This window comes from Synchiropus splendidus, chromosome 5, assembly GCF_027744825.2.
Source record: "Synchiropus splendidus isolate RoL2022-P1 chromosome 5, RoL_Sspl_1.0, whole genome shotgun sequence".
NCBI classification, from domain to species: Eukaryota; Metazoa; Chordata; class Actinopteri; order Syngnathiformes; family Callionymidae; genus Synchiropus; species Synchiropus splendidus.
In genome coordinates, this window is record NC_071338.1 from 4,108,652 (window position 1) to 4,133,863 (window position 25,212).

The 25,212-nt window shown below is 43.3% G+C and overlaps 1 protein-coding gene across 3 annotated transcripts in view; it reads left to right on the top strand.

Annotated features, from left to right (window-relative positions):
* The window catches only part of nhlrc2 (NHL repeat containing 2), a 61,658-nt gene extending 36,741 nt beyond the window's left edge, over positions 1-24,917 (top strand). The window contains exons 9-15 of one of the 3 annotated variants that reach the window (XR_008414497.1): positions 5,088-5,210; positions 10,652-10,861; positions 10,942-11,155; positions 14,123-15,771; positions 22,622-22,817; positions 22,910-23,506; positions 23,573-24,917. Coding sequence is in view for 1 of the 3 variants with exons in the window: in XM_053864467.1 (XP_053720442.1) it covers positions 5,088-5,210; positions 10,652-10,861; positions 10,942-11,155; positions 14,123-14,385 (810 nt within the window). In the remaining 2 variants the exon portion in view is untranslated. Of the gene's footprint in view, positions 1-5,087; positions 5,211-10,651; positions 10,862-10,941; positions 11,156-14,122; positions 17,594-22,621; positions 22,818-22,909 lie in introns of those variants that run through there. The other 2 variants (XR_008414496.1, XM_053864467.1) reach the window with 2 other exon arrangements.
* The last annotated feature ends 295 nt before the right edge of the window (positions 24,918-25,212 follow it).

A 25,212-nucleotide genomic window follows, 5' to 3' on the forward strand; every position in this document is an offset into this window, starting at 1 on the left:
AGCAGCAACTTCGTCGGCAGTCGTAGTTTTCGTAGCTGCCTTAGAAAGAACATTCTTTGCTGGGCCTTCCTGATGAGGGACCTGATGGTTGGCTCCCATTTGAGGTCCTCAGTGATGGTGGTTCCTTGGAAGCAGAAGGAGTCTACAATAGGAATAGGTAAACCAGCCAACATGAGAGGGCACAGAGAAACTGTTACTCTCCTGAAGTCTATGACCATCTCCACTGTCTTCTGGGCATTGAGCTCCAGGTTGTTGTGGCTGCACCAGGACACCAGCCGCTCCACCTCCCTCCTGTAAGCCGACTCATCTCCATCTGAGATGAGACCGATGATGGTGGTGTCATCCGCAAACTTGATCAGCTTTACGGACTTTTGGCTCGAGGTACAGCAGTTAGTGTACAGAGAGAAGAGCCATGGAGAGAGAACACAGCCCTGAGGAGACCCGATGTTGAGGGTCCGAGTGTCGGAGACAGTCGTCCCCAGCCGCACACGCTGACTCCGGCTGGTCAGGAAGTCTGTAATCCATCTGCAGAGGGAGTCAGGCATGTCGAGCTGGCGAAGCTTGTCTTCAAGCAGAGCTGGAAGAATCGTGTTAAAGGCAGAGCTGAAGTCTACAAACAGGATCCTGGCATAGGTGCCTGGGCAGTCCAGATGCTGCAGAACGAAATGAAGGGCCTGGTTCACTGCATCGTCCACAGATCTGTTGGCTCTGTAGACAAACTGCAATGAGTCCAGGTGAGAAGCAGTGATAGATTTCAGGTGAGAGAGAACCAGGCGCTCAAAGAACTTCATGACCACAGACGTCAGTAGTCTAGACGTCTAGTCGGTTGGCCGGAACCGATCCTGGTGCTAAGTCGAATGTTACTTGTATTTGGGAAATATTTTACAATATGTGAACAAAAAAGATATGTACTTGTTGAGCATATTGTTGATTGCATGCAAGAAAGCAATTACAAGGGACTGGTACAAAGTAGAGGCACCAACTGTGAACGACTGGATAATGATTGTGAATATATGACATGGAAAGGATGACCTTTAAACTCCAACTGAAAGAAGGGATGTTCATGGTCACTTGGAGAAAATTCAATTGAGACAGAAGTAATGTAACAATCGCAACCTTTTTTTTTTTGTTGTTAATTTTCTTTTCTTGTCTCATCTATGATTATTTTATATTGTGTGGTTATATATATGAAAGTATACTGTCTTTGAATTGTTAATTGTCACTTATATTTTGAAAACCTAATAAAAAATTTCAGTATCAACAAAACCTGCTGTCAGACATCCGCACTAATGCAAGGAAATTAATTGGCTACTTAGAATTTGAATGTGTGTGTTTGGCGGTGCCAAATGGAAGAAGGTTTCATTACAACTGTCGTAAAAATTGAAAGTCTAACCCCGCCCCCACCAGAGGCACGTCTATATGTTTACATCTCAGATGATAAAGTACACATTACAATGAACCTTACCCAGGTAAAGAGACTTGCATTCATGTTTTTTTTATCATTTGTCCCAAGGAATCAAGCTACATAAATTGAAAGAAGAAATAAATAAATAAAGCACAGCTTCATCAACTCTTATTTCATTCTTTCTCTCCACAGTTGGTCCAACACGTCTAAAAAAAATACAAAAGCTTTGTACTTTAGAAAAGAAAACATGACCAACCATGAATTTATTATACTCACCATAGCCGCATAAAAGAAATAAATTCCTCATCTGAGCTATCGTTTTCCCAGGGCTTCAGATGAGGATCCCCATGGCATTCATTTATGTCAATGCTATAAATGAATATAATTATATGATGTCTACCAATTGCAAATAAAAACACAGCTCAAAAGAGTGCATGCTGCAAAAACAAACAAATAAACAAAAAAAGCATTAGTTCAATAATGGGAACATGTTGTACATGACAAAAACAATTGTATTAGTACAGACAGATTCTTACCTGGACTCACGCAATGCTACAGTGTTCCTTTTCAAAGGACAAACACCTTCAATCAGTCTTTCTTCACCACTGAATAAGATATAAAGGACTCATTGTCAAAGTGAATTTGAATTTAGCATTATATGTGTAAGTGATCATACCTATAAGGAGTCCTCTGTGATGCCTGAAACAAGTGGCTGAGGAGGCTGCACAACATCTTTTCTGACAGTTGACATTTTCAGAATGTGGCTCTGTTAGGTGGACTAGTTATCAGATAGTACAGATCATGGTAAACTCCATATCACAAAGCACAAACGCTGACAAAATGTGCAAAACAAAACATGCCTATTGCCACTTGTCAATGCATTAGAACAAATCATACAGTGAAACATATAGCATGTTTGACTTCCTTCAGTACCACTATGAGGATTATTAGAGTGGCTATGCTCTTATTGCAGTCTTTACTACAATGAAAAACACTATTACGTCTTTGTGAGCGTCACAGATAATACGTATTCACTGGAATATTTGCAATTTCTCTCTTTGTCAGTGGAATGTGACTGATACTAGACAGTGATTGTTGTGTCAGCAGATGATGTCATTTTCGCTCCAATTTATTTACTGTCAAACTCATTGTTGGCTGAGAAAATGAAACATGACTTGCACGATTATCAGCGTCATGGCTGATCGGTTTCACTGTAGGCATTGACATTGCTATACGACAAACAGCAGACATCAATAATTGTGTTAGAACATGAACATGAAGTAATTTCTGCTGGCAATTCATTAATTGAAAAACAATTTTTGTTAAGCACGCCATACACAAAGCATATGTAGCACCCGTTTAGTTTGCCAGGCTGTAAATGTATCTCCTATATTGACTCATGTCTGGATGTGTTTTACAAAATACTAAAAAATAAAAATAAAAAATTGATATATAAATATTATGCTTTGTTGCTGAACTGCAAAAGGCAAGATCCTTCATTTCAGCTCCATGTTTCTGATTGTATTGTGTTCATACTGTAGTGACAAATGGTAATCACTATTGGCAAATCTTATTGGGGTAGGTCCAGATGCAACTGCAAATGGGCCACATAGTCCTGAAACTTGAAAAAGCTCATGTTGCGCGACAGACACCATGGTTGCGGTGAAAATGTACTTGGCTGAACCAAACATTCGCAGACATGATGATCCCCTGCAATATTTGGTGGAAACGAAACCTTCATCCGAACTTGTACCAACTTGCCAAAAGATACTTATGTGTCCCCACCTCATCTGCTCCCTGTGAAAGGATTTTTTTTCACGGAGAAACAATCCTTTCACTGGGAGCAGAGAAACTGACCAAAAACGGTCGAAAAAACTTTTTTTTTTTTAAATAAAAATGAATAAGATAAACGTTTTTGTGAGTTGTTAGTGCAAAAACATAAATAAGTTAAAATGGTTAGTGCAAACAGGTAGTCATCATACAGGTAGTCATCATAACATATTTAAAAATATGCAATATCGTGGCGCAACATGGAGTGGGGTGTTATGTACATTGTACAATATCATATATGATGATGGTTGACTGGTAACTACACAGTTTTATTTACTGAGTCGAGTTGTGTAGTCTGATGGCAGTGGGGATGAAGGATCTGCTGTAGCGCTCCTTTCTGCACTGAGGGTGCCTCAGTCGTCCACTGAAGGAGCTGCTCAGCTTCTCTACAGTCTGGTGCAATGGGTGAGAGCTGTTGTCCATGATGGAGGTGAGCTTGGCCATCCTCCTCTCACTCACTTCCTCCACTGAGTCCTGTGCACAGCCCAGGACAGAGCTGGCCCTCCTGACCAGCTTGTTTAGTCTCTTCCTTTCCTGCTCTGTGCTGCCCAATGGACAGCAGACAGACACATAAAAGAACGCTGAGGCCACCACAGAGTCATAAAAGGTCAGACGCCGAGGTCTGCACACGCCGAAGGACCTGAGTCTCCTCAGAAGATGGAGACAACTCTGGCCCTTCTTGTTCAGGGCATCTGTGCAGAACATCCCGAGAGGCGATAGCCAGCGCAGCTAGGACATTAGCACAGCGAATCAGCCTGCAGTTACAGACAAGTCAGACGCACTTGCATCAAGTCAGAACCCACCCCTTGAATCAATCAAAAGTGATAATAATTAGAACGCTCTCTCACCTGCAAAAGCGGAAATAACAAATGCGTAACGTGGAGACGATGTTGTTAGTCTTCAGGTTTGCCGTGTAATGAGCGCAACCTACAGACGCACTCCCTGACCCACGGGAGGCACGGAAGGCAAAAGGAATCAAACGTCGATCTGTTGATCCCCGAAACACCCCAAAACAACTCCTATACACCCAGATTCAGTAACAGAATATATAAAAAAGAACATCAATCACAATGTTGATTTTAAATGTTCCACGTCTACCACACTGGCGGCAATGAATGAGTGCTTTGAGACTATATTCAGCTGAATTATATTGATTTCATAATATGCAACATATGTAAATAATGCAAGTTTAGTTGCTACACTGCCCTACCATCTCTCCCCTCAAATAGAATCAACAATCAGAGAGAGAGTAAGAAGACACTGTACCTACTGCTGATAATTCTGTCAGCTTGTAATGTCTTGATTTTGTGAGTATATTGAAATGTGGTTCCTCAACTTATAAAGTTTTTGATTAAAGAAAAGATTAGGGATGCTTGGCCAATCTCAGCGTGACCAGTGAATGCCGATCACTGTCTGTCATTGCTGGTCTCAAAATTTGATCACGTGTGACAGTCGGAACTGATGAAGCACTGACAAAATAGTTGCTGCATTCTGCAAGGTTTTTCTATTTCTTCCTCCTTTTTTTCCCTCCTTGTCTGAATTAAAATGACTTAATGGTTCATTTTTCACATCATGAATACAGATGTTTCATCATTTTGATTATAAAGTCATTGTCGTGTGATCATCGGTGATCTATGGTGATCGGCACTCTGGCTGATCGGTATTGGTGATCGGCAGCAAAAATCCTGATCCGAGCATACCTAGAAGAGATATTTGATATTTGCCTGCTTAGCCAATGACAGAGCTTGCCTTGACTCTAATTTGGAAGTGATTTCATGCGTATCGTTCACACATGTACCTGTTATCTTTTTTCTATTTGTTGTATTATTAATAGTTATTCTCTTTCATCCAGAACCTTTTTGCTTTTGGGGATGTGGATGGAAAAGGAATGGACGCTAAACTACAACATCCTCTCGGTGTGGCCTGGGATAAAGAACAAAGTATACTCTATGTGGTTGACTCCTACAATCACAAGGTAAGGTTAGACCGCCATAAGCAGTGAAGGTGAAATACAATTTCTTCTGCACCTCTAATCTGAACCATAGTTTTATATCTCTTAGTGTTATAGTGTTGGTGTTCCACAACGGCACCATCTGCTTTCACTGGATTAATTCTCTACAGTAAAGCCTATATTTGTTCTGCTGGAATTAATAAAATGACATAAGTGTCATGATGGCGGATAAATGAACCCAAGTGCAGTCAGTGTTGGTCGATAAAAGACACAGGACACGTGATTAAATTACGGATTTTAATCAATGGATAGAACAAATAAATAGACAGACAAATAATAACTAAAGGCGGACCAGGATCAACACACAGGCACAAGGGAGAATCTGGAAAACAAGAAAGGCGCATTAGAATCACAGCCTACGAAAACGGGGAGAACAAAAAACACACCCAGAGTTAAGCTCAACACGGTGGAGATAAACTGAAAGCACTCGGTGGTGGTGAACACATACACGCACACGAGGAACTGTATGGAGATGTATAACTAAAAAGTGAGACTTAAATAACTGCTCACACGCGGACTGAATAGAGATTGGGAGAGAAACGAAAGTGGAGCAAGGAAGAACGAGGAACGAAAGTTGCGGCTGAATAGGAATTCGAGCACACAAAGAAATTTAGAAAAGGTCAGGGACAAGAGCGAGATCACAGAAGTCTTGGAAGGGATTTACCTGAGTGGAAACTAGAAGCTACCTATCTGGCACACGTAGCTGGCATCAGAATATATCCGTGGAAAGAAGATTACAAGATGAGCGCGAGGACCTCTGAGACGAATGGGACATACACGGATGTTGTGGCCCGGTTGACCACAGTACAGACACAAGCCGCAATAGATGCAAAGTTGTCTTTCTTCTGGAGTCAGCCTCCCCACCTGCATGGGTTCAGGGAGATCTCCCGGAGATTCAGGTACAAAAGGAACTGCAGGTGGAGAAGACAGGACTGGAAGCACCACGTGAGAAGTGGACCGTCTCCGTCGGTCATGCTCTCTTATACAGTTGTCTATTCTGATGGACAATAGTATTAGGTCCTCTAAGGAACCAGGCTCATCACGAGTGGAGAGCTGGTCCTGGATATTGTCAGCTAGGCCGTTATGAAAAGCAGACGGTTCGTTCCAGCCTGCTTCAACTGTACGAAGATAAATAACTAAAAAGTGAGACTTAAATAACTGCTCACACACGGACTGAATAGAGATTGGGAGAGAAACGAAAGTGGAGCGAGGAAGAACGAGGAACGAAAGTGGAGCTAGGAATAACGAGGAACGAAAGTCACGACTGAATAGGAATTTGAGCGCGCAAGGAAATTTAGAAAAGGTCAGGGACAAGTGCGAGATCACGGAAGTCTTAGAAGGGATTTACCTGAGTGGAAGCTAAAAGCTACCATTGCGTTGGGAGGAATATATCCATGGTAGGAAGATTAGGAGATGAGCGCCAGCTGCGTATGCCGGTGAAGGTGGAGGGAAGACAGGAAACGTAAACGACAGGGAGTAACTAAATGGCTGGTCCATTCTCATTTACCACATTTGGAGGGGCGCCTATTGGATGTCATGCATTAGTTGTTTACCATCCTTTCAGCTGGATATTTACAGGACTGTGTCAGAAAATTAGAATATTGTGATAAAGTTCTTTATTTTCTGTTATGCAGTTAAAAAAACAAAAATGGCATACATTCTGGATTCATTACAAATCAACTGAAATATTGCAAGCCTTTTATTATTTTAATATTGCTGATAATGGCTTACAGCTTAAGAGAACTGTAAAATCATATCTCAAAATATTAGAATACTTCCTCAGACCAAGCTAAAACTTACTTCCCAACCAAGTACACTCAATACTTGGTTGGGAATCATTTTGCATGGATTACCGCATCAATGCTGCGTGGCATGGAGGCAATCAGCCTGTGGCATTGCTGAGGCGTTATGGATGCCCAGAATGCTTCAATAGCGGCCTTTAGCTCATTTGCATTGTTGGGTCTGGTGCCTTTCAGCTTCTTCTTCCCAACCAAGTACTGAGTGCATGAATGGACATTTTCAAATGATTGATTTTGTTTTGCTGTTATAATTTTTTTTTACTTGGTCTGAGGAAATATTCTAACTTTTTGAGATCGGATTTTTGAGTTCTCTTAAGCTGTAATCAGCATTAAGCATTATCAGCTATATTAAAATAATCAGTTGATTTGTAATGAATCCAGAAAGTATGACATTTTTGTTTTTTTAAATTGCATTGCAGAAAATAAAGAACTTTATCACAATATTCTAATTTTCTCAGACAGGCCTGTATAAGCCCGTGCTCCAAGCCAGCTCATTAGACCTGGAGAAGCCTTCTGGATAGATGATAGATGAGGCTTGACAAATACCTCATCCCGTTGCCATGATTATGTACTGTACATCACACGCTAAGATCAAAATGATCCAAACTTTTCCCTGTGACATAAACAATTAAACACTATTCTTCCTCCTTCCTCTTCCTGTGTATGAGTTGTCAATCTAACATCACAGTTTAATGCTTCACCGTCACATGACATAGCAGTTGAGCTGGAGTGGTCATGTGTTTTTTTTCTTTCTTAAAGTAGCAGCGTATAATATTTGGACATAAATAGATGACAGGTTTCATTTTGAACAGTCCAAAGTCAAGGAGTCAAACCCTCCAGCTCTCTGTTAAACGCTCCCTTGGAGTATGTAACTTTCCCCTGGCGGTCCGCCTGAGGCGTGTTCTGAGAGTGGCGTGCCCAACTCTACCCCCACCGCAACACTTTACGGCAAAAGGCAAACGACAAAAAATGACTTGCTCACATTCTAACACAGTTATGGATGCCTGCTGTTTGTCGTATTGCATTGTCGAAGCATACAGTGAACATTTAGCTGGCCGAACCGATTAGCCATGATGCTAATAATTGTGCTTGTCATCTTAGTCAATATGCTGAAAAACAGTGTTTATACCAGACTTGTAAGGCATTCTTTGTGTTTACCGTGGTCCTTGGGTGTGTTATCAAACAGCCACTAGCATTTATCAGACATAAAAATAGTCAATTCATTGTCATTTGTGTTGTGTGTTTATGCTCTGTCTGGTTTGGACAAGTGTAACATGCTATAATTCTATCAGGAGCGGCTGCTGTTAAGTCCTCTGATCTGCATACCTGCGCGGAGCTGATGATTGTTCTGGACCTTATTGAAGAGAAATAGTTTCTAATTCTGACGTCTGTGTCCGCAGTCAAATTGAAATAACCGTGTGAACGTTGTGATGCTCACGCTTTGATTGCTGTTTGTCTGCTCCTCATTGAAACACATGACAGTCATAACGTAATAAAGCAAGAGAGGAAAAAAGCTCTGCACCGCTGCAAACGATGGTGGCTATCGCCACGGTTTAAATGAGAGCCGATGGGATAGGATTGACATGACGGTTTTCAAGATGTTTTTTATGGAAGAATCTTGTAAGAGACATCACAATGACTGATGTCTGTTGCTCGCAGAACTCAAGTTGTGCATTCTTGTCAGACACGTGAAGGAGATCTGCATCTTACAGATCTCAAAACTAAAAGATAGCAGTTTGTTGTCACTAAATCAGTGAATGTTCAAACTTTCTCTTTTGCTTCATTCTAAAACATGCAGCTGTAATAATTATTATCTGGGTCTGGTCTTGAAGGGTCTTGAAGCTGCTTCCATCTCTCGCTGGATCCTGCTCACTGGTTGCATGACAGACTTTGAGCTCTGATGTTGAATGATAGATGCGTCTAGAGATGCCTTTGCAAATGTAAGTTGGGCAGTGTTGTTTATGTTGCCATCTGTGATTACATTTTTTACTGTTTCGCCTCAGTCTTTCCTCATAAACAAATACTCTCGGTTTTCGAATGTCCCAGACTTCGAACAAATCGGAGTTTCGAATGAAAATTTTGAGATGTTTTTGCTTCTGATTTCAAACGAAAATTCAAAACTTGAACGTCCTTGGAAAAAGTCGGATAAAACTCAGCTGACCCACAACGTGCTCTGTTATTGTGTGTAACGCAGATTCCCGCTACATTTACTGACTGTGTAAAACCTTTCCTGTCTCCGCACTGGACCGTGGTAGAGTGTCACAGGGGAGGTGCTCTCAACACCTCCAAGTCTGGAGCGTGCACTCCAGGGTTTGATGTCCTGTTGTCGGCTGGAGCTCGGACAGGGATGAGGCGAGTCTCGGACAGAGCGTTACTTGGTTTATTACTTTGTCACAGCCAAACTGCACAGAACCACACATTCCGAGCTGGACACGCACCGGGCTCCTCTTCACTTCTCGAGAGACGTCACTCACTCGGCAAACACTCCCACATACAGCGGCCACACACACACACATACACGAACAGCACACCTACATTCACTCCTACAAAAAGATTATTTTAAGGCTTGGAACGCATTATTTCTTTTTCCATTAACTGTAATGGGGAAAAATCGATTCAGATTTTGAACAAGTCACTTCTCGAACCGCCTTCTGGAACGAGTTGTGGTGGAGAACCGAGGTTGGACTGTAAACGTGGGATGGGGGCACGACCGGAAATCCACCTTAACGACATCTTGGAATTACACTTGTTTACCTGGGTCGCGGCCAAAAGCAACTACACACAGCCGCTTCAATGTTCAGGCATTTTAACAGCTGTACATTGCTTATATTTATAACACTGGAGGCAGTAAGGCACTATGCAAATGAATGTTTCTTTGAGCTCAATTTTCTTTGTACATTGTACATTCATTAAATGCATCATTACATTACGTTTTCCTTTTTTCCTGTTTGAGTCACGCTCATCGTGATATATTGTTGATGAAATGTCTGCAATATTTTGGACATCGCAGACATTGTGTCTTTGTTATGTATGTCATCTTGTGTATGTAGGAATTTTGATATATCATATCGTCCCACCCCGAATTGTCATTTGCTCTATCACTGGTAAATTCTTAAATTAACCACGGGTTAATGTCTACACTGGACAAAAAAAATAAACGCAACATTTTTGCTTTCATTTTTCATGAGCTGAATGTCTATCTCCAAATGACAGTAAACGTTTATCCATCCAATTACATTCATGATTCTTAGTTATTATCACAGCTTTTGGCTCAAATTATTGATTAGAGTTGTATTATTGTGATTATGGTTGTTTGAATTTTTATGATTTTGTTTTTATTTTGATGTTTTTAAATCCATGTGTACTATTTCTGCACTAGTTGAATGAAAGCGGTAATACAATTTAATGCAGGATATCCTGTCTGATGCTTTGAATTAGTGAAGAGTTATTAAGGTATTAATACAGGTATTAATAATGGCAATTGTGATGACAATTTATGATTTTAAGTATGTTTTGTGCTTGGCTGTTTGTGAATAATCTGTTGTTGTTTTTCTTAATCAAAGTTAATCTCTTCACCATAGTTCTTACAGATGTCTGTCTTTGCAGATAAAAGTGGTGGATCCCAAAACAAAGCACTGCTGGACCTTGGCAGGCTCTGGAGAGGCAGCAGACAATATCAGCCCTGACTTCAGCAAGTGCTCTTTCAATGAACCAGGGGGGATCTGTGTGGGCACTGGAGGCAAACTAATCTACGTTGCTGACACGAACAATCACCAAGTCAAAGTGCTGGACATGGAGATCAAGACCATCTATCCGGTCAGAATCTGTAATTCATCTTTAAAGCTTAAACTTTAGCAAGTCATCTTGTTTTAAATCACTGCATTCATTATTCACAGCTCCCTATTTCCATGGACTGCACTGACTCGTCAACTTCAAAAGGCTCTTCTCCTCCTCGAGTGCCACTGTTGCCTAAATCTGCCGCCAGGATAGACCTGGCACCTTTATCAGTGTCTGCAGGCCAGACTCTGCTTGTGTCGCTTAACTTATCGCTTCCTGAGGGAACCAAGCTAACAGCAGGTGCCCCGAGCTGCTGGACGTTGTCATCTGACGGTGAGAAACATCCGTCATTTCCATCTCTACTACATATATTGCTTTTCAAATTCATTACAGCCCATGAAGGAACACTATTTGACACAAGAAGTGGAACGACAATTAGATGACATCACGTAATTTGCATGAGAGTATAATTTCTGGATGCCAAATCATTGATAAAGCATGAAGGATTTTGCAGCAGGGTAGGTTAATCAGAGATACTTATGGTAATGCAAAACCCTGTCCAGTCGATCGTCGTATCTACACAAGTTGAATTAATCTTTAATTCAATCTCTTCTAACACATTGTACATGCATTACATACAAACTATGACATTTGTACGTGCACTATTTGAGGCTTCATTATTATTATATCACAATTCTGTCGGTTTATTTTGACATTAGGCAGAGATTGAAAAAGAGCAGAGTTACAGTTTGCATAATTTCTGTCCCTTGTTCCCACTTTTCCAAACAGTAGTTGTATGTAACAGTCTTAGCTTTTTGTTCAATTTCCTTTTTCAGCGAGTTCCACTCCCACTGTATTTTTATTTTATTATGTACATTTGTCTCAGTGTGGTTTGAGCTTCTTAATTTATTTTCAGCATGTTCCCTGAACAAACATCACACCGCTGCAACAGCTTTCACTTTTAAAATTTCAAGTTTAGCTGGGCAATTTCTGCATGTGCTGATATGCCTGCTTCCATAACCACATGCTGTAAGTCTGAATTCCTGCCGTCTTGGTCTGACTTTAGATGGAAACATACATGCAACACACCTGTAACACAAAGGAGAAGCTACTATCTAAACAAAGACCTAAAGAGAAAACATTAGTCATTCCTAAATATTAGCGGAGGTGATGAGCAATTAATAATAGCACACGACTATGGAAACATGTGCTAAGCAGTAAATGTGAAAGCTCAATATATATGCCAGTATTGGTGGGACTTCCGAAGACAGATGATCTAGATAATACTCATTTTAGGATGGCTGTTCTGCAATTTGTTGAGTTTCACTCGCACAAAAACAAAACAAAGTTTGAAATTGGAATGGATCAGAAAATTAAAGCTATGGAGAAAGAGGTTTATGAAAATAGACCTCATCAAAAGCAGCCTCTAATATATTGAGACTCAAACACTCCTAATATGATCTAGGAGACAGACCAGGGAGGTTGTTGGTGTGGCGCGTCAAGCAACAACAGACAGAAAGGGCCACCAATTTGATTTAAGACTCTGCTGTTGTAGATGCGGCAGAATTTTTGTGAAAAATTGTATGGGCCTGAGATTACTTTCTATTTCAGAAGAAGAATAAGAGAATTGTGAGAGAATGACTAAGTGTAGCACAAAGTGTGAAAATGTGAGTCCTATTAGAAAATGTGAGTCCTGTTAGCCTTTTAAAATCTGATATGAAAATTACTGCTATTATTTCTGCGGTTGGGGGAGACCAAAATGGTTTTATACAGGGAAGACAGGGATTTTGTAATGTGAGGAGGGTTGAGAAGACATTGCAGTGTTGGCGCTGTACGCCATTGAGGCTTTTGATTGAATGTTGTGGCCATATTTGTTTGATGTTGTTGGAGAATAATCTGATATGTCTCTTTAGGGACATGGACTAATTATCCTAGCATCCCTCAGCAGCAGCATCCGTCATCAGACAGATGTCGTGATATATTCGGTAAATGGGTTCGGTTACTCCATACCTATCCGACTGCTGCAGTCGGTACTATTAGTATGGTGTCCGGACATTGACTGACATTTTCAGAGGTGTGGCTCAGAGCTCACCACTCTCTCCACTTGATTGATAATATCTAAGGAATTCTGGATGTATCTGATATATTAGTGTTGTTTGAGCAATTGTCAACTACTTATGGCATTCCAAGGAAGCATTGCTAGAATTACTTCCATCTGAGAAGTCATATTTCAGCTGCTGAAAATAGTGTTTTGACCAAAACTAGCCTTTCCTCTTTGGAGGAGGGGATTATTTTAAACAGTTTTTGGGGTTCAATCTATTTTGGTATGATTTGCATGTTACGGATTCTCAAGTGTCTTCGAGTGGTAAATTTATGGTGTGGGTGGAGGTTAAAGAGATTAAGGAAGCAGAAATGAGTCAGACAAGTGCTTGGAAAATGACTTTAGCAGTCACTTTGTAAGCTTTTTGTAATTGATAGTTGCTGTGTTCAATGTCTTTATAGGTTGGTTAGGTTGGTGATGTGTTTTGTTTTGGTTTTTTTTTGTTTTGTTTTGGTTTTTTTATGGGAGACTCCCTAAAGAAAAAAGTTATACAATTACAGATTAGAATCTAGTGTTTTTGTTGTCATTAATTTTAGAAATGGCAACATATCCATATGCACATGATCCTTTTTTTTTCCAGTTCGATCGCTCCAACAGTTCAGGTTGTCAGCGATCGGCTGTTCCCACACAGAGTTTTTTGGTCATGAATAGTGAACGTGTTTAACATTTATGATTGCTGGTCCCAACCATTTTCAGAGCCGTTTTTTAAAAGCAAATTCACTTTTAACACACCCCAGACATCCGGATTGTCTCCTTGAGGTGAGGTGAAATGAGAACACTCGAATAATGTCATAGTCAACAGAGAATTCCCAAACTCATCACTGTATTGCTCTCATGGTCTTTGTTGATGCCATTGGTAAATACACCAACCTAATGTCCGCTGTGTTGTGAGTTTGCAATGACGTCATTCTGCAGATATGTATATTTGGAAAACTAATGGTCAAGTAAGCTAACGGACAAAATGCTGCCTTCGTCCTCCAAATGTGTGCATGGAAATGAACTATGAACGAATGCTACTAGTGACTTTGTTCAGTACAAGCTGTCACTCATCCAACAACAGCAGCAGTTTCATTTGCCATCTTTTTTTAAACTAACACCAAACAATAGGAGGTATGATTCTATCACAATTGTAGATAAAACTACTGCAATGTTGTTTACTCATGATTATTCATGTTTCTTCTCTCTATTATCTGTTGCAGATGCAGATTGGCTGCTGGGTGGTCAAGTTCTGAGTGGTGACATTGTCGATCTGTCAAAGCCCCTTTGCATTTCGACCCAAATTCCATCACAGCTGAAAGATCATGAAACTCCAAGACATCTATCGTTGAGTGTATGGGTGTACTATTGCTTCGAACAAGGTACTGCCTGTATGATGACAGCTGCATCATTTTCACAAGTTCTGCATTTGAACAGTAGTACAGAGTGTGGAGAGGTTGTGGTTGCCATCTCACACATCTTCTGATGTTCCTTCACAGTTATGTTGCTCTTGCTCTTCTATTATACAAGTGTTGATCTTGATCAGGAGATCACAGGGACTTTTGTCAGGGCATACTGTATTTTCTATATTCTATACTATTTTGTTGGAACTCATTGAGTGCCTATAAAATGAGGGTTTGGGTTAGGTTGGTGAGCAAATTAAAAACGTATGTATGTAAAGCAGCAAATAATCAAGAATTGTAAGTTTTGCTAGATCACATGTTGAAATAGCCCATGTTGTAGGAAGCTTTTGCGTTCTCAAAACGATACCTAACATACCGATGACATCTCATTGCTCGAGCACTGATACAGAATTATGATGGTGATCGAGTAGGTAAGTGTCTACTGTCCATTTCTGGAATCTGTCTCCAAAATTAATAAAGGATACATTTTGTGTTCAAATATTGGTTTAATAAATATAGACACTGAGAGTTGTTTTGCAGTGTGTGTCTGTCTGGAGACTTAAGTCAATAGAGCATATTCCTGAATCGCTATGTGGGTCACCTTTTATTTGTAGCCTACTTGACTTGGGTATAAAGCGTGAGCTCTTAATAATTCTTTGCAGTTACAACAATTCATCTGTTTCAGCTGCTCTTATATTAAGAACTTTTGGCTGCTGTCTGCATGCATGTAAAACATTAACTGGGTGAATACACCCCACCACTTCCTGCCTGTAACATTAAATAAATGTTGTGGGACAGATTTACACAGCACAGCAAATGTCTTTCAGTGGTGAGATCTCCACCAAAATTCCCTTTCATTCACTTGAACTTGATTGCACAGTTTAGTCATGCTACCATCAAATCAATCAGTTTCTCTAAACTTTGTCTGGGTTCAGTGGGCAAGCTGAGTTGGAATAGTTGCGATTCTATGATCCTTTTTTTATCGATATGCCTGGTTTCTTTCAGAAGCTCAGGTAATTGACTGTGATTGTGACTGTCTCGTTTGGTGCCATTAATGGCTTGTGTTCATCGGTGCCTTTTCACAAGGGGCAAGAGCTAATATTCACCTAATCCCCACGTTTCCCAGCGAGAAAATGACGAGAGGAAAACAACAGGTTGGGATTCAACATGGAGGAAAAACATGAGGTGGGAAAGTTCCAAAAAAGGAATATGTTGGAAATGCAGCAAATTAACTGGATAAACTGGATATATTTTCTATTCACATTTTCTTATAGTCATATTCATCATTGTATTATGCTGTTTAAATGTATTTCAAAACATATTTTCACATTTTCCTGTCCATGTCGCCATACCCAATCCCTTCTTTATTGCCTTTATACCAGTCCAGTGGAGAGTGGAAACTTTATTTGTGCTGTCGTATTTTCACAATGGAATGCAACGCCTCCAATTCCCATTGGACATAAGATAATGTAAGTCTGAACTAGTCTCTCTTATCCTCTTTACGTTAACATTACATGCAGTCAGTTTTTGTTTTCCCAACAGTTAGCAGTATGCCTTGTTAGCTAATCTGTTGGTCAGTACAAAATATATATTAAGTCAATGATATCGTATGCACCTTAAAAATACAGGGTATGTATCATTTAGCTTGTAAATGATACATACCCTTGATGGTAGCATGACTAATGTTGCTAGATACTAGTGCCCAGCCTCTCTTAAGCAACCCAAAACCAAAGCATGAAGTAGCCAACTGATAGAACCAAAAAATATTTCTTTAAGTGATTTGTCTAGTACAAATAGCATGTCTGTCCTTTAATTTAATGATAATCATGATGATTCATTTTGATAACTATGATTCTGTTTACATTTAATAAACTCATTTTGAATTCAGTTGGGAGCACAGTGTTCTGCAGTTCCCCTGGTCTTGTGACATAAGTGAGATCTGGTCACCTGTTCAAGTCTCCACCACCCAATAAATGGAAGACCTGGGTAAAACATCTGTCACACCAACTGATGTTCTGATGGACTCGTTTGAATCATTTTTGTCTCCCCAACAGAAATCTTGGAAGTGGATTTTGTGTTGTTCAAAATCAACAAAGAGGAATATCAGCTGAAATATTTTCCGTAGCCTGACGAAATGACGAGATAGATCTAACACAGTATCAGAATCAGAAAAACTTCATTAATCCCAAGGGAAATTGTGTTCGTAACATGCTCTGTACACAACATATCACAATAAATTAAAAAGAAATAATATTATAAAGTGCAAAAAAGTGATACAAAAGAGCTTAGAAAACAATGTGCAAGAAATGTAGTTCAAGAACAGAAAAATATGTCAAAAAACCTTTCAATGTATTTTTTCAGAGACGAATTGTGTGTTTTTATTGCCACAGGAAGAAAAGAGTCTTTGAGTTGGGTAGTCTCAGTCTGTTGGTCCATGTGCTTCTGTATTGGACCAGGAGCTCATGGAGGGGGAGGGTTATGTTGTCCAGTATGCTCCTTAGTTTCTATAACTGTCTCCAAGGAGTTCAGTTTCACCCCCACCACATCACTAGCTTTGCGGATGAGTTTGTTGAGTCTGTTAGTGTCCGCCACCCTTAATTTGCTGCCCCAGCAAACCGCAGCGAACAGAATTACACTGGACACCACCGAATCATAAAACATCCTCAGCATTGTCCCGCAGACGTTGAAGGACCTGAGCCTCCTCAAGAAAAAGAGACAACTCTGACCTTTTTTGTAAAGGGCCTCAGTGTTCCGAGCCCAGTCCTGTTTATTGTCTATGTCGACCCCAAAATATGTATAGTCCTTGACCATATCCACATTCACAGTCACGGGAGACTTGGTCCTCCTTAGGTCCACCACCAGTTCTTTGGACTTTATCGCATTGAGCTGCTGATGGTTCAGCTCACACCAAGCAACAAAGCCCTCCACCACAGCCCTGTACTCAGTCTCCTCACCCTTGCTGATACATCCAACTATGACAGAGTCGTCAGAGAACTTCTGAAGGTGGCAACTCTCAGACCGATAGCTGAAGTCCGTAGTGTAAATGGTGAAGAGGAACGGAGAGAGAACAGTTCCCTGTGGTGCATTACTAACCACTGTGTCCGACACCCAGCCCTGCAGGCACACGTACTGTGGTCTACCGGTCAGGTAGTACATAATCCAGGACATAAGGGGGGCATCAACATCAAAGGCACTGGAGAAATCAAAGAACATGATTCTCACTGAGTTGGCACGCTGGTCCAGTTGAGTGCAGATCCGGTTCAGCAGGTAGATGATGGCATCATCTACTCCCAGGTGGGGCTGGTAGGCAAACTGGAGGGGCTCCAGACATGCTGTGACCATGGGCCGGAGCTGATTGAGAATCAGGCGCTCCAGGGTCTTCATGACATGTGATGTCAAAGCCACCGGTCTATAGTCCTTATTTCCACTGGGGGTGGGAGGGTGGGGCTCTTACATAAGAGCATCAGACAGGGAGTACTTCCTCGCTGGTAAAATAAGGTCTTTTTCTGTGTCAAACTAGAAACAAGGCAGAGTTTAGATGTTCCAGACTCCAGAAACAGCAGTAACAATGTTCTCGCCACCCAACAAGGAACAGCATCCATCTCTGTAAAATGCAGTGCACTGCAATTGGACTTCAAACATTGGTTATAGCTGCAGAGAGACAATAATGTCCTTGAATTCTCCTTCAGTGAGTTCCTGTTCTGAATTAAATCAACCTCAGACAGAGACTTCTGGTTATAAGAGCAACTCCTGTGCCTCATACACGCATGATTACAGAAAGTATGCCACTTAAATAAGGTCAGTACATACTGTACATGCGTTCACATGAATGGAGGGAGTTCACAAACCAAACACACAACCCTGCTCACGGTACTCCTCTCCAAACAGTAATTGTAACAAAAGAGAACAATGAATCACAACACAGAGAACAGCAGACATGCAGAATACAAACTTGTTGTGATGCAAAAACACACCGAACGTCAACCTGAACTCCGAGACAGAGTGCTGCAAAGCATGCTGGGCGAACCATTCCACTCCGCCTTCCCCAGTACGGCACTATATTTTTGACAGTGATAAAGTTACATTCTATGTCATACATGCTTCGCCCTCTAATGGGCTTCGCTATTGGTTTAACTACTCCGAGGCTCCGCCTCGCGCCTGAGAATTGATTGGCTTAACTCTCCGCCCAGGTAGGCTCCACCTCTCCTCATAAATCCCCCTGTTCATCACCATTCGTCTCCTTTTGTCATTCAGCCTTTGAATTGTTTCGTTGTGGATTATCGCTATCGAGTGTTATGGAGAGAACGTGCGCTTCTTGCGAGGGCGTTTTGAACGAAGGAGATTCCCATGACCGTTGTTTTAACTGTCTGGGACCACATCATGTGACCTCCCTGCGGGGGAATGGCGGAGGAGGGAGGCCCTCCGCTCGTGGTTTGGCGGCCTGGTCACCCGAGCCCGAGGCGCCGCAGCCCACGACCAAAGATAAGGGCAAGCGGCCCAAGATGAAGTCCTGGGACGAGTACGATGAGAGTGACGAGGTCCAGGTATTCGTGAAGGAGGACCCGGAGCTTCTGTTCGCCGACATCCCGGCGCCGGCTCAGAACTTGCACTTGCCCTGCATGAAGGCCCGAGTGAGGATGAAGAGGAGGAAGCGCCCGCTCCTCCACCAAGACGCTTCCCACTCAACGATATGCCGGAGCTCTTCGCGTCGGCGATGGAGCAGCTGGGATTAAACCCCCCGCAGGACCCAGAGCCTTACTTATGTATGTTGATGGTACTGTGTCATTGTTTGGTGATGCGCCATGGGGTTCCGCGGTTCCGGCTTCGCTGAGGCCTTTTCGACGCATTCTCCGAGTAGGAGTTGCGACGCCGCCATCTTCACGAACCGCTAAGTCCGAGGTGTGTGAGAAGACGGTTGGCCATTTTTTGCGACCTCCTGTGGACGAGGGCGGCTCACGTGAGAGGTTGGGCCATTTTGCTTCTCCATCAGCCAAGTCCATGCAGGGGGCCGAATGTGGTAAGTCGCGCGGCCATTTTGAGGACGCCCGGAGACGACAGACCCCAAGCTGCGCCGTGCGTACGGGAGCTGACAAGCCGCTGGAGACGTCCATCACTGAGGGCAGTGATGTTTCTTTGCTGTCTGGGATGCAGCCCTTTCGAGGGAGCCCTCTCAGCACGGAAGCCAAACGTGGGGGGGGCCAACATGTCTGCAGCTTGGCGTTCCTCCGCTGACACAGTTTTACACGGAGTGGGTCAAAACGTGCAGACCTCTCGCAGCATGGTTCGACAGGACGTTAAGGAGGGGTTATCTCCGACAACCACCTCAGTTCCAAGGGATCCGAGTGTCAAAACCCTGCACAATGCAGGAGAGCAATTGTCTCGACCAGGAAGTCTTGACTTTATTTATTGGCTGTGTCAAGAGTGCATCAGGAAGACAAGGACATGGGTTTTTTCTCCTCGTATTTCCTGGTGCCAAAGAAGTCCGGGGGGCTGAGACCCATCATGGACCTCCGAGTGTTGAACCAGCACATCGCGGTGTGTCTGTTCAGGATGCTGACGGTAAAGCAGGTGCTGGAGTGCATCAGACCCGGGGACTGGATGACGTCAATCGATTTGACAGACGCTTATTTCCATGTTCCCATTTTACGCCACAGAATGTATCTGAGGTTTGCCGTGGGAGGCGAGTTGTTTCAGTACAATCGCCTGCCTTTCGGGTACTCTCTGGCTCCACGAGCGTTCTCCAAGTTCGTGGACGTGGCTCTGGAACCGCTACGAAGACAGGGTTTCAGGTTGCTGACGTATTCAGACGACTGGCTCCTTCTAGCGTCATCAAAGAGGGAGACAGAGATACAGACAGACATGGTGTTACGTCTCATCAAACAGCTGGGGTTTGGTGTACGAGAAGAAAAGTGTTTTGAAGCCCTTCATGCAGGTCCAGTATCTAGGGATCTGGGTCGACTCCGACCTGATGCTGGGACGTCTGTCAGACGAGCGTGTGGTGAGACTGCTCGACCAAATGGCAACAGTCATAGACAGCCCGCGTGTGACAGCCTGCGATGTCATGTAGCTGCTGGGACTCATGTCAGCAGCGCACCCAGTAGTGAAACTGGGGCTGTTAAATATGAGAAGGATGCAGAGATAGTTCAGCCGCTTGAAGCTGGACCCAGTGAAGGACAAGAATCGCCGACTGGTGCTGTCTAGCCAGGCGCGTTGGGATGTTGGGATGTTCTGGAACTCTCGGGCACGTCCGATGGAGGGCATGCCGATCAGTTGTGTTCTGCGATATCTTCACGTGTTCACGGATGCGTCTCTGTCGGGCTCGGGTGGGACGCTGGACGGACGCAGCGTGGGCGGAGTCTGGTCAGGTCCGCCACGTCACATAAATGTTTTGGAGTTGATGGCGGTGAAACTAGTTCTTCGCCACTTTGCTCCTCACATCAAGGGCCACCATGTTATGATCACGTCGGACAACTCGACAGCTGTGGCCTACCTGAACAGACAGGGGGTGTCAGGTCACCCGCTCTCCACAAGGTGGCAGCATCCATCTTAGTATGGGCGGACAGTCATCTACTGTCACTGAGAGCATGGCACGTCCTGGGGTCACTTAACATGGGAGCGGACAGGATATTGCGAGGGGGCGCCCTGATGGAGGAGTGGGAGCTGTCTCCTCGACTTATGACATCAGTTTGGAGCTGGTTCGGATTACCGGTTGCAGATCTGTTCGCTACGAAAGCGAATGTAAAATGTCCCCTCTGGTTCTCTTTGAGACCGTCGGACTTCCCTCCGCTCGGGGTAGATGCTCTGATGCATCATTACTGGCCACAGGGGCTCCTGTACGCTTTTCCTCCGTTGCGTCTCATGATGCCACTGCTGCAACGGATAAGAGATCAGAAACTGTCAGTGGTGGTGGTGGCCCCGGAGGGTCCGGGCACCAGGTGGTTCCCCAACCTATTGGAGTTAGCAGTGGGGGAGCTGTGGCCGGTCCCAAACGTGGGCCCTGACACAGGCGGGTGGGACGTTCTTGTCTCGCCCTGTCCACTCAAGGTTTGGTTGCTGAGAGGGTGAGTCAATCAACCCGACATGTTTGTCGTTTGGGGATGATAGAGATTGGGTCACCCTCCGCCTGAACCCATCTTACATCCCTAAAGTGATCACATCATCTTTTAAGTCACGGGTCATCTCTCTGAGAGCCTTTTCACCTCCGCCACATCAGGATGAGCAGACGGCACGTTTGCACCCGCTCTGTTCAGTGAGGGCCCTGGCGGCCTATCTGGACCGTACCAAGGGGGTATGAAAGTCAGAGAGACTTTTCATATGTTTTGGTGGTCAGTCAGCTGGGAGCGCGGTGACCACACAGTGCTTAGCTCATTGGATCTGTGCAGCCATCTCCGCAGCATATGAGGCCACAGGAGCGGAGCCTCCAGCTGGGTTGAAGGCTCATTCGACCAGAGCCATCTCCACTTCGGCTGCTTTGTTCAGAGGTGTTTCGATGCTGGACATCTGTGAAGCTGCATCATGGTCATCAGCTTCCACGTTCCCCGAGCATATCTCAGGGATATGGCGTCGGGGTCCGTGGCCCATTCAGTCTTGCAGACGGTTTCAGGGCCACCTTGAAGTGGGTCACTGGTTGTGTTTGGCTTCTGTTTCGGCTGGTCCTTCGGTTGAGGTCCGTGCTGGGAAGTAACTCATACCTACGGGCTTTGACGAGGTGTTAAACCAATAGCGAAGCCCGTTAGAGGGCGAAGCACGTACGACATAGAAATAATAGTTACTGAACGTAACTTCAGTTCTATGAATATGTGCGGAGCCCTCTAACAGTCTGCCCAGCAGGCCCTGTTCTCCCTGAGTTTCCAAAAGGAGACGAATGGTGATGAACAGAGGGATTTATGAGGAGAGGTGGAGCCTACCTGGGCGGAGAGTTCATTTCTCAATTCTCAGGCGCGAGGTGGAGCCTCGGAGTAGTTAAACCAATAGTGAGGCCCATTAGAGGGCTCCACACGTATTCATAGAACTGAAGTTATGTTCAGTGACATTATATCTCTGTGCACCAGGTCGACCGCACCAGTTGATATCTATCGGTGTCTAGCAATACTTAAATGATTCTTTGAAACGGTGATGATAAGCCATGTGTCTTCCGTGACTTCAGCACATCCAGTTAATACTAGCATCGTCAATGTGACTTACAGTAGAGCAGCATCAATCTCAATAACGAACTCTGTTACGGTGACCTAAACAGTTCCTGCTTTGCAGTCCATTCAACTGATCATAGTGGGACTCTCTGACCACTTGATGGTTTATCTTGTTCTCACATACAAGCAGAAGCTGAAGCTGCCAAAGCCTGTTGTGAGGAGCATGAGGATCTGGACAAGTGAAGCTAAAGAGGAGCTGCAGGCTTGTATGGAGACCACATACTGGGAGGTGTTCAGGGCTGCAACCAATAATCTGGATGAGTATACAGACACTGACTCCATGGATCAGCTACTGTGAAGAGTGCATAGTTCCAACGCACACCAAGGTGAGTTATGCAAATGACAAAGGACAGGAACAGCTACAAAGAGTTGAAGAGTGACCGGTGACCACTGACCACTGACTCCCTCTGGATTACAGACTTTCTGACCAGCCGGAGTCAGCGCGTGTGGCTGGGGACGACTGTCTCCGACACTCAACATTGGGTCTCCTCAGGGCTGTGTTCTCTCTCCATGGCTCTTCTCCCTGTACACCAACTGCTGCACCTCCAGCCACCAGTCCGTGAAGCTGATCAAGTTTGCGGATGACGCCACCATCATCGAGCTCATCTCAGCTGTCAGCTGACAGGCGGGAGGCTGAGCGGCTGGTGTCCTGGTGCTCCACAACAACCTGGAGCTCAACGCCCAGAAGACAGTGGAGATGGTCATGGACTTCAGGAGAGTCACAGTTTCTCTGTCCCATGTCATGTTGGCTGGTTTTCCCATTCCTATTGTGGACTTCTTCTGCTTCCTAGGAACCACCATCACAGAGGACCTCAAATGGGAGCCAACCATCAGGTCGCTCATCAGGAAGGCAAAGCAGAGAATCTTCTTCTTGAGGCAGCTACGAAAACTATGACTGCCGACGAAGTTGCTGGTGGAGTTCTACACAGCCATCATCCAGTCCATCCTCAACTCCTCCATCATTGTCTGGTGCAACAGCGCCACCTCCAGGGACAAGAGCAGACTGCAGCGCATCGTACGTTCTGCTGAGAAGGTGATCGGTTGCAGCCTGCCACCTCTTCATGACCTTGTATGTCTCCAGGACCCAGAGAATTGCAGGTCGGATCAGAGTGGACCCTTCTTACCCTGGTCATGGACTGTTTGTCCCTCTTCCCTCCCTTTTATTGACAGCACTTTATTCCAAAGTACTTTCCTAGTTGGTGGGATCCCCACTGCCCATGGCAACAAATTGGATTCAGATTCTGATTAAGTGTTACATACTGTACAGTATGTTCTGGTTGCAAGTTGGTCAATGTGTGAAGTGGTTTGTTGCACTCAGGTCCCACTTGGGCAAATCCCATTGATGAAAAAAAAAAAAAACATCAACTAAGGAGCATACAGAAGAAATTTATTTAGAATTTAAAATAAAAAGGTTTACATCAGCCTCATATAGTTGGTCACAATATCCCTCAATTAAAAGACAAGATTAAATAAATTTGGCTAAATTATCCTGAAAGTGATTCACACATTTATTGTTTTCAAATGTCTATCATTCTGAGCACAGCATCCTTCACCATTGTGATAAAACCTGAAAATGCGTTTTCAAACTGTACAAACTGTATAAAACAATCTGGCCTGGCACCAGATTACAGAGCTTTTACACTGGTATGTGTGGTGGTTCAATGTTATGTATGTATTTTTTTCTCCCCAGGACATTCATGTGTATATGGTAGACAGATATCATGCCAGCCAGACAGAGTGGCAGTACAGCAACGCTGTTTGAAGCAGCGATTCACCAGGAAGCACCTTGAAAAAGGCTCTGTAAAGTTAGACTTGGTCCAAATGTGCCAACCAAATTGGTCCTTGTGAGACAAGTGACATGAAAACACAACCAAGAAAAACCTCCGTACTGTTGTGTAAAGTTGGCGTGTACAGTATGAATACAGTTTTGTCAGTACACAGAGATGGTCAATCACATAAAACATAACAATTGAACATAGAAACGACTGATAAAAATTATTGTGCTGGACCTGGACTTGGTGGAGTTGGACAGTGGGTTATCACCATTTTACTGTCACAGTTCATCCTGAACTTAATAAATGTCTTTAAAATGTTATTTATTTCAGATATCATAGCTGCCTCTTTCACTTACAAATATCACAGCATTGTGTCAATACACAATTTTCTGTTTGTAATTTCAGTTACATCTCATAAGTTCACAAAATGGGAGCTCTGTTTGAGATTGAAATGGTGACAAGAATTACAAAAATGTCTCATGTGCTGTGCCCATTTTGGGCTTGAAATATTGGTGTTTAGTCTGTGGCCGATGCATCGTAATCATGACAGTGACCAACTCCAGTGATGGATTCACAGATGCTGATGGATATAAACGTTCAGATCCAGGCTGAGTCGTTGGAAAAAAGTCCTTGACTGAACGTGAGTGGTTTTCAATAAAACCTGCAAAGTAGCAGCATTGTGTCTCTGATGCTGCCTGTGGGATGGTTACGAAAGGCAAATGCATGTTCCTCTCCTTAGTTTAGATAAGGTTGTCATGTGATTAGGAACCTCAGATAATTTCAACATTCAGACTAATGTTGCATTAGTAATAGAACTACTGATATATTATAGATTTATATGAGTTAAAATAATAAGAAAAAATCAATCAATCCCAATGAATAGACCCTTGGAAAGATCCGATCTGAAACCAATCATGTTCATTAGCTGAAAAATCTTGCAAATATG